This window comes from Lycium ferocissimum, chromosome 1 (genome assembly GCF_029784015.1).
Source record: "Lycium ferocissimum isolate CSIRO_LF1 chromosome 1, AGI_CSIRO_Lferr_CH_V1, whole genome shotgun sequence".
NCBI classification, from domain to species: Eukaryota; Viridiplantae; Streptophyta; class Magnoliopsida; order Solanales; family Solanaceae; genus Lycium; species Lycium ferocissimum.
In genome coordinates, this window is record NC_081342.1 from 65,744,405 (window position 1) to 65,754,458 (window position 10,054).

The 10,054-nt window shown below is 34.8% G+C and overlaps 1 protein-coding gene across 1 annotated transcript; it reads left to right on the plus strand.

Moving 5' to 3' along the window:
• Positions 1 to 5,198: 5,198 nt before the first annotated feature.
• LOC132030643 (methanol O-anthraniloyltransferase-like) lies at positions 5,199 to 8,150 on the plus strand. The gene is made up of 2 exons (XM_059420358.1): positions 5,199 to 5,759; positions 6,999 to 8,150. Exons 1-2 carry the CDS (start codon positions 5,226 to 5,228, stop codon positions 7,902 to 7,904), a joined length of 1,440 nt encoding a protein of 479 aa, XP_059276341.1. The 5' UTR covers positions 5,199 to 5,225; the 3' UTR covers positions 7,905 to 8,150.
• The last annotated feature ends 1,904 nt before the right edge of the window (positions 8,151 to 10,054 follow it).

Here is a 10,054-nt window from a genome sequence, read left to right on the forward strand (position 1 = left end):
CTTGAATGTGAAGTTTGTTAGAGAAACAAGGAAGGCCAACTGGCTTACCCTGGTTTATTGCAACCTCTATCCATGCCAGAGAGACCCTGGGAGCACATCACGATTGATTTCATAGAAGGACTTCCCAGATCTGAAGGCAAAGATACCATATTTGTCATTGTGGACAGATTTAGTAAGAATGCACATGTCTTATCACTCACTCATCCATTTAATGAAGTGCATGTAGCCAAGCTATTTATGAACAATGTATATAAATTGCATGGGCTACCAACTACCATAGTAAGTGATAGAGATAAAGTGTTTCTTAGTCTTTTCTGAAAGGAACTATTCAAATGGTTGAAAATAGAACTGAAGTTTAACTCAACATACCACCCCCAAACTGATGGACAAACTGAAAGGGTCAACAAATGCTTGAAAAATTATTTAGGTGTATGTGTAGTCATAAACCAGGTGAATGGTGTAAGTGGCTGGCTTTGGCTAAGTATTGGTACAATCCTAATTATCATACAGCTACCAAGATGTGTCCTTTCAATATCTTGTATGGGTATGACCCATCTCAACTCTCATTTGAGTTGATATCACAATCCAAGGTGGCTGCAGTTGACCAATGGCTACAAGAGAGGCAAATTATGACTAAAGTCCTGAAAGAAAATCTAGAAAAAGCTCAGCAGAGGATGAAATTTTATGCTGATAAAAAGAGGACAAAAAGAGGACTAGAAGATGGAGATTGGGTGTATATTAAGTTGCAACCATATAGGAAAACTTCTATTGCCTTACGGAGAAATTTGAAACTCATTTCTAAGTTCTATGGACCTTACAATGTGATTAAGAAGATCATTCCAGTTGCTTATGAACTGCAACTCACTCCTTCAGCAAAAATTCACCCTATTTTTCACATTTCCCAACTGAAAAAGAAGATAGGGGCCAATGTAGTTCCAGCCATTAAACCTTCTATTTGTTCATATGATGGCCAACCTTTAGTAGAACAAATTGCCATTCTGGATCGCAAGATAGTCAAAAAGGGAAATGCTGCTACAACACAAGTATTGGTGCAATGGGCCAATTTGCTCCTTGAAGAAGCTACTTGGGAATATTCCAACTTTATGAAGTCTCAATTTCCAAATTTTAATCCTTGAGGCCAAGGTTCCTAAAGGAGGATGGAATGTCGTGATTATGATCGTTAGTAACCAAAACATCAGGGCAAAGTCAAGTTTGTTTAATTCAATTAAGTCCTCTAAGTTATTGTATTTCTTAATTTCAGTATTTGATTTTAAGTCCTTTGTATTTTTGGCTTTATTAGTACCAGCTTGGGTGATGTGTCCTATCCAGCTATAAAATTATTATCTACTGTACTGAGTATTTCGAATTATCAATCATAAAAATATCAATTTCCTTTCTCTCTTTTCTATCTTCTTCTCTCCTCCTTTCTGTTCTTCACGAATTGAAGCTCCATTTTGCTTCAATCGTGACAATATACAAGTAAGGTCCTCCTTACCTTAGTCTAATAAGGTAATCCTATTCTAATAAAACTACACATCCTATATTACCACAATTACAATTTTACCATAAATAGACCAAAACTATTATAATTAGACTAGAATAGGGTTCCACCGATATAGGATTTCACCGACTCACCGACGTGACGGGACAAACTGATCCGGTGACATCCAGTCTCAATAATATACAATTGCGAAGATTGTATCTTTTTATAACAACAACAACAAACCTAGAGAAATCCCACAAAGTGGGGTCTGGGGAGGAGGAGTGTACGCATACCTTACCTCTACCTTGAGAGGTTGTTTTCGATAGAACCTAGGCACAAGGACAAGCAATTCAAGCAGTATAAAAGACATGGAAAAATACTGTAAAAAGCATGATAAAGCTGTCTGAAAAAGTCGTAACCTAAAAAATAATTCGATAATCGAGATACAAGAAACAACATATAGTAGCAAAAATCGAAGCAGTATGAAAGGATAAGTAGGACAACTCTCAAGTACCTACTAACCTTTTACTCTAATCTGTGTCTTCCATAACCTCCTATCTAGGGTCATGTCCTCGGTAAGCTGGACCTGCATCGTCATATCCTGTCTAATCGTCTCTCCCCAATACTTCTTCGCCCTACCTCTGCCTCTCCTAAAACCGTCCATAGCGAACCTCTCATACCTCCGCACTGGGGCATTTGTGCATCTCCTCTCACACATCCGAAGATTGTATCTTTTTGATGTCCCATAATATGTAGGCTACCGTTAACATGGGAAGCTATGTATAGGTTAAATTCTCCCCTCTTCCTTGAACATATTTTTATGATCTTAACTGCTAACCTACTTCCTTGGCTAGGTTGGAGCCCGTTTCACCTGCTACAGGCTAGGTATTTTGGGCAACTGATATTCCTCTCCTTTTGTAATTGTGTTCTTCACATATATATAACATGTTCATGCTCACTGAGCATAGATGGACAAGATTTATTATAAGAAAAATAAAAGGTCCGGCCACATAGTATCACGCTGTCATGGTGGAGGGTCCTAATGGAGGATGGGTATTTTTGCACATAGTATCCATACCACCACGTTTGTGATTAAAGCTTGGCTCTGCATTCGTGGTGAAATTACAACAAGTAATTCATCAATTCAAGAACAAGCAAAACCCTTGGTTGATGGTCGTGAGGAGAAGAATCAGAGGATTACAACTTTTTATTTAAGATTTTGTAAAGATTGTAACCCCCGTACAAATTATTGAAGTATGATTACTTGTCGCTATTTTTCTTGTCTTGATTATTATTTTTCAGTAACAAAAACTTAGTCGTTACACGGTGATGTGGCATGTCAAACGACATCCGTCTTACAAATAGTCGAAATACCTCCTTTTATAAAGAGCTTACACTTCTATGATCTAATGGAGAAGGCTAAACTTGTTGTCACTACTTTTGCTGTAAAATGGATCTGTCCTTGAGTTGAGTAGATGAAGCTGAACTCAGATGGATTCTCTAAAGGAAATTCAGATCTCAGCGGTGGAGGTGGCATAATTAAAAATGCAAAAGGTAATATGATTAGTGCATATGCTATTAGTCTGGGGCAGATAACTAACAACCTCTCAGAGGCTATTGCTCTTTTGACTGGACTAAATTGGTGTAGACAAAATGGTTTAAGGAAACTAGAAATAGAGAGTGACTCTCTTATGCTAATCAACTGGATCAATAATGCGAAATCTATTCCTTGGACCCTTCATTCAGTTGTGCTTGATATTAGAAATGTGTTGAATTTCCTTTGAACATATGAGACTACCTCAAATGTATTCAACATATATAGATATACAATTACGAAGATTGTATCTTTTTTACGTCCCATAATCAGGCTACCGTTAACATGGGAAGCCATGTATAGGCAACTGAAATTCCTCTACTTTTGTAGTTGTGTTCTTCATATATATATAGTAGGTCCATGCTCACTGAGCATAGATGGACAAGATTTATTAAAAGAAAAAAAAAAAAGGTCAGGCCACATAGTTGTCATGTTGTCATGGTGGAGGGTCCTAACGGCGGAGGGGTATTTTTGGCCCTAGTTACATGGCGTGTAGTTTGATTAGTCGAGATAAATATTGACAAATTATAAGGGAAAAAGGGTCACACCTCGCACAAAAGCTTGAGGGCCGATTATCCCCAAAATAACTTAAAATCATTTTTTTGCGTATTTAGTTTGATTGAGCCCATAAAATCCCACTTATCTTATAAAGTGTATTGAATATTATAAAAATTTAAATAATGATAAGAATTTAAAAGATAGAATCCGCAACTCATAAAATTCAATTTTAGTTATATACCGAATTAATATAAATGATAATAATGGACATATAGTATAATAGAGAGATCATTTTCGCATTATATAGAGATATTTTTGACCTTTCTGTTAAATTAAAACAGTATATTATTTATAAAAGTTACTTGTACTTTCTTATCTATTGGTTTAACAACCAGCCCACATAGCTTTAACAAACACTTGACGTTGAAGGGTTGAGGACAGAACAAATTAAACTGTCAATCATTGATTTTCATTGAATGTTGTCCACGAAGAAAGAAAGAAAAACGTTTCCTTAATTAAAATAGCAGCCCCCACTCATTTTTTGTACTTTTGTACCAACAATTCTTGGATATTTGGAGCCACGGGAGCCATACATATATACTCCCTCCTATGTGGCAGTATTTGACTAAACACAAAATTTAAAAAAAAAAAAATTGAAATTTGTAATTTAAAACAATTCATAAACATTTGTGTGAGCTATAAATCATTTTATTAAATATAAAATGATAATTTTAAACTTAAAATTATTTCTAGATAATGATGTATAACTTTATCCTTAGATTGGTTTAAAAGAATATTTTTTACCTTAGTATAATAGAGAGTATAAATGATCATTTTCGCATTATATAGAGATATTTTTTACCTTTCTGTTAAATTAAAACAGTATATTATTTATAAAAGTTGCTTGTACTTTCTTATCTTTTGGTTTAACAACCAGCCCACATAGCTTTAACAAACATTTGACGTCGAAGGGTTGAGGACAGAACAAAGTAAACTGTCAATCATTGATTTTCATATAATGTTGTCCACGAAGAAAGAAAGAAAAACGTGTTATGTTAGAATCTCTCGGAAACATTGGAAGAGAAAAACGTTTCCTTAATTAAAATATCAGCCCCCACTCATTTTTTGTACTTTTGTACCAACAATTCTTGGATATTTGGAGCCACGAGAGCCATACGTATGTGCTCCCTCCCCCCTTCGATCCGATTATGTGGCAGTATTTGACTGAGCATAAAATTTAAGAAAAAAATGAATTATTTTTTTAAATTTGTAATTTAAAACAATTGATAAAATTTGTGTGAGCTATAAATCATTTTATTAAATATAAAATGATAAGTTTAAACTTAAAATTATTTCTAGATAATGATGTATAATTATATCCTTAGATTGATTTAAAAGAAAGTATGACACATAGATTGGGACACAAAAAATAATAATACAGGCTACACTCAAGTTGAACCGGACCAAATTTTGCTACAATTTGGTATATATTCAGTAGTGTAGGGTTAAACTATCTATTTAATGTTGTTAGATATACATTTAGTAGTGTAGGGTCCAACTTTCTCATCACCACATTTTTGTGACATGACTAATCAAATCACGTTCTCGTTTCTGGTTGCAAATTTGACACTTATTAAAATCTCAATCCAAATGCTTTCCAAGACTACATACTTTCATTCCTATATAAATTTCAGAAACCGACCTTCATCGTACACTAACTACTCTTTCTTTATTCGAATAACACATTTGGCACACAGTATGCAGGTTTCAATAATACATCACAAGCCGATATTAGTAGTTCCAGCAAGAGTAACACCTTGTGGGACTAAAAATCTTTCCGAAATAGATGACCAAGGGAGTGCTCGTTTCCAAGTTCCAGTACTAATGTTTTACAAATATAATTCTTCAATGTTAGGAAAAGATCCTGCAATGATCATAAAAAATGGATTGTCCAAAACACTTGTATTTTACTATCCATTAGCTGGTAGGATCATTGAAGGGCCTAATAGGAAGCTTATGGTGAATTGCAATGGTGAAGGAGTCTTGTTTGTTGAAGCTGATGCAAATGTGGAGCTTGAGAAATTAGGAGAGTCAATTAAACCACCATGTCCATACTTAGATTTATTACTGCACAATGTCCCTGGTTCTGATGGAATCATTGGCTGCCCTCTTTTATTAGTTCAGGTAAACAATATCCAATATATCTCCTTTATGTTTTCTTTCAGGAAAAACCCATCACACAGGGAATCGGGAAAAGGAAGCAGTTAGAGTTTAGTGGGAGTCGAACGTAACACCTATATATAGTGGGCGATACTCCTGCCTTGTGTCGGAGCCAGGAATGCATCCTAATAAAGGGATCCAATTTTTTTTTGCAAGAATGCCAAACTTGCGTCCAATAATTTTTAACCATCTTAACCACAGCATTTTAAGCGTTCCTTATGTTTATGGTTTCAAAAATATTTCCATCTGGTTGAAATTTTTTCATAGGCAAACTTATAGCTATCAAAATACCCTTTTCTCCTTTGTCATTTTTAACTGGCACACCAAAACTAAGGTGAGATATAGCATTGGGGACACCTCCAAAAATGGGCTTTCCCCATCAAAAATCAAATTCATCAAATCCAGCAGATCTATTATCTGAGACTATAAAATTTCATGATTTTGTCAACTCTGGTCGCCCTTTAATCACCATTAAATATGTCAATGATCTAATGTACTCTTCATTCACATGATTTTTAAGTTTCTTTACCAATTCAACTGCAATGTCAGTGGATTTGAACATAATAATCTTGCTTTTGATACTGTAGCTGGAGTAATGAATGCATTCCTGTAATATCCAGGTGGAAATTCAAATTTTAGTGCTTTTCCACGTATGTTGACAAATTAAGTCAACTGAACAATTTCTTCGGGATGTAGATTGAGAGCAATTGTACCCTATTTGGACAATGAGACCTTCGGACGAATGAGATTCAATTAAACCTCCTTCATTGAACTTAGTTTTGTGACTGCTTACTTCCGCCGAGACGAATTGAAACAAAGTACCTTCACTTGATGTTAAAATAAGTCAAATGGATGCAAGACATGTTTAGACAGGGGAAGTGCATCCAAAACATGTCTCATGTATAAAAAGTTCTTGTTCGATTGTGAACATGTATAAGAGGGTACCACACAATATCTAAGTGCAAAGTCGAAATTTCGAAACAAGCTGAGGATGAATTTATGTATTATCCTAATTAACTTATATGCATTAAAAATGCAAAGAATTTTTATGAATATGCGACCTTCCTCATTTTTCATGTCGCTAGTTCTAATTTTTATAAACGATTACATGTAATAATTTTGGTGACCTGATAATGTCTTCTACTTTATTTTACACCGGCGCAGTCAATAATTCTCAAACTAATACTATATTTATTTGCACAGGTGACCCGTTTTAGCTGTGGTGGATTTGCTATTGGAATCAGATTTAATCACACTATGATGGATGCGTATGGCTTGAATATGTTTCTAAATGCATTAAGTGAATTGATTCAGGGAGCTTCTACACCTTCTATATTACCTGTATGGCAAAGGGATCTCCTAAGTGCTAGATCATCACCATGCATTACATGTACTCACCATGAGTTTGATGAGCAGATTGAATCAAAAATTGCATGGGAATCTATGGAAGACAAGTTGATACAACAAGCATTTTTCTTTGGAAATAAGGAGATGGAAGCTATTAAAAATCAAGTTTCTCCAAATTGTGGAAGTACAAAATTCGAGTTATTAACGGCGTTTATATGGAAATGTCGTACAATTGCTCTCAGTCTGCATCCCGAAGAAATTGTTCATTTGACTTACATTGTCAACATACGTGGAAAAACACTAAAATTCGAATTTCCACCTGGATATTACGGGAATGCAATCGTTACTCCAGCTACAGTATCAAAAGCAGGATTATTATGTTCCAATCCACTGACATATGCAGTTGAATTGGTCAAGAAACTTAAAAATCACGTGAATGAAGAGTACATTAGATCATTGAGTAATTTAATGGTCATTAAAGGGCGACCAGAGTTGACAAAATCATGGAATTTTATAGTCTCAGATATTAGATCTGCTGGATTTGATGAATTTGATTTTGGATGGGGAAAGCCCATTTTTGGAGGGGTTCCCAATGCTATATCTCACATGAGTTTTGTTGTGCCAGTTAAAAATGACAAAGGAGAAAAGGGTATTTTGATAGCCATAAGTTTGCCTCCATTGGCCATGAAAAAATTTCAACAGGTTATCTACAATATGACTTTCAAAAATGTGGAAGGAGTCAACATAATTTCAAAGATGTAAGGTGTTTTCTACCTTTCCACCTCATCAATGAGTGTTTTGTTTCCATCCTTTTCCTATTAGAAAGTAATTGTAAGTCATTTTTTATATTTATGAATCAAGTATTTGTTATATGTGACTGCATTTGATGGGTTACAAAATTTAAGGATTACTTTTGAAACTTGTGATTTTTAGTATTCGTCTTTGTTAATTTCTTCCAGTGTGTCTTTTGTATTTTATTGATAATTGTTCAGCACCTTGGAATTTCAATTTTTCCTTCTCGTGCTCAGTCTTCCTAGAGGCTGCTTTAGCTTGATCTATAGAGGTAAATTTCACAGCTTTACATGACACATTAGAATCCTTGATGTTTGTAAATAGTGCGATACTCAGGATAAAATCATAAAAAAAATGTGCCTTATGGCTTTGGTTCAATAGTAAGCACAAAAGTCTGATATCTAATTGGAGAAGGATAAATTAAAAAGGCGAACTCAATACCTAACATCTATCGAAATTGAATAATACATCAGCTCGTCCTTAAGAATTTCTTGATAATAAAAGAATAATAGAAAATGTCTAGCCGTTTCAACAAAATTCTTCGACTGCAATAACACAAACTCATCTCATGAAATTTCAGTCCAAACACAAGCATTGATCAACATGATGATGATTCATGGTCACTGAAACCAATCTTGAAAACAGAAAGAAGAATGCACAGAAGTTAATGAGAATTAAATAAGCTGAATTCTTCATTTCAAGCAAAGATTCTATGAAGACTTAAGTTTCCACATTGATGATTTCTCCTGAAAACAGAGACAACAATGCACACAAGTTAGTGAGAATTAGAGGGATATACTACAGCTCAGTAAACTCGAACCTTAGAGTGATGTAACTCTGGAGGCAAGAACAATAAATTTAACCGCAATCAAACAAACAAGATAAAGATATAAGGATATAGTAAGAAATATAAATGAGGGGGAATAGATTTTAGAAGAAAAGAAAGGAATAGCTAACAATTAAAATACATTAATCAATAGATTCAATCCAAGGGGGAAGAGAAATGAACTCATACATGGAATCCTTACTTAAAGTATCCGAGAGAGGTTCATTGAAGAGATACAAGGGAATCCTCCCATAAACTCACACAAAGAGTATATTGGTAGCCTTGAAGTCTTCCTTCCATGCTTCCTTTAAATCCTCCAAGCTCATGATGGTTGGAAGAATGCTCCAAAATCCTTGATGACCTCATCGGTTGTCATCACTTCCTTCAAAAATCCATTTGAGCATGTTATGGACTTTAAAATCTCTTTTAATGAATCTTTTATGGCCTTTTGTGCTCTTTGTGGGTGATTGAAAGGTATTATATTCAAGATAGTTCACACCCTCACTCTTTATATCAATCTTGCTACCTCGATTTGAATCATTGGGTGTGTTCGATATGGAGGAAAACTGTCACGACCCAGTTTAGCTAAGTTGTCAGGCACCTACCTTTCCTACCTCTGTAGGCAAACCATTATTCCAACAATCTCAAATACATGAAATAATAAATAAATAAATAAATAAATAAATAAATAAATAAATAAATAAATAAATAAGCGGAAGAGATAGAAATACGTAAGTCTGACATAGTAATAGATAGAATATACGGAATACATCAAAACCACCCCAGAAATCTATCTAGTCATACAAGAGCAACTAACTAGAATCTACGAGTCTAAAAATATCAATAATACATCAATAGTCTGAATATATCACGGAATAGCAAGTAAGACATAAAATAAAGGAAGAATCTCCAAGGCGGCGGACGTCCCCGTGCTCACCCTGTAAGACTCTAAGCAGCAACTCTCGCACCACTATTAGCCACGAAAAGCAGAGGTCGATCCTACCTGGAACTCTACATTCATAAAAGAATGCAGTAAGTGTAGGTCAGTACAAATCACAAGTACTAGTAGGTATCATAGGCAGACTAAGTTTAGCTAACACATATCAAGTCAATAAAGTAAGATAAATAGGTAATCAACAAGGTATAAGTCAAACACGAACCAGAATCCAAGTACATGTCATCAACTATGTTTAGCATCTAAATGCAATTGTGCCAAGTCTCAAATACTCAGCCAGAATTCGGATATCACAAGTACATCACAAGAATATCACAATAAAAGCCATAGTACAATGCA

Excerpts from the sequence above, each read along its gene's own strand:
- LOC132030643 (XM_059420358.1), top strand. The coding sequence starts at position 5,226 with ATGCTTTCCAAGACTACATACTTTCATTCCTATATAAATTTCAGAAAC. Across the intron at positions 5,760-6,998 it reads GCCCTCTTTTATTAGTTCAG|GTGACCCGTTTTAGCTGTGG; the intron begins GTAAACAATATC and ends TTATTTGCACAG.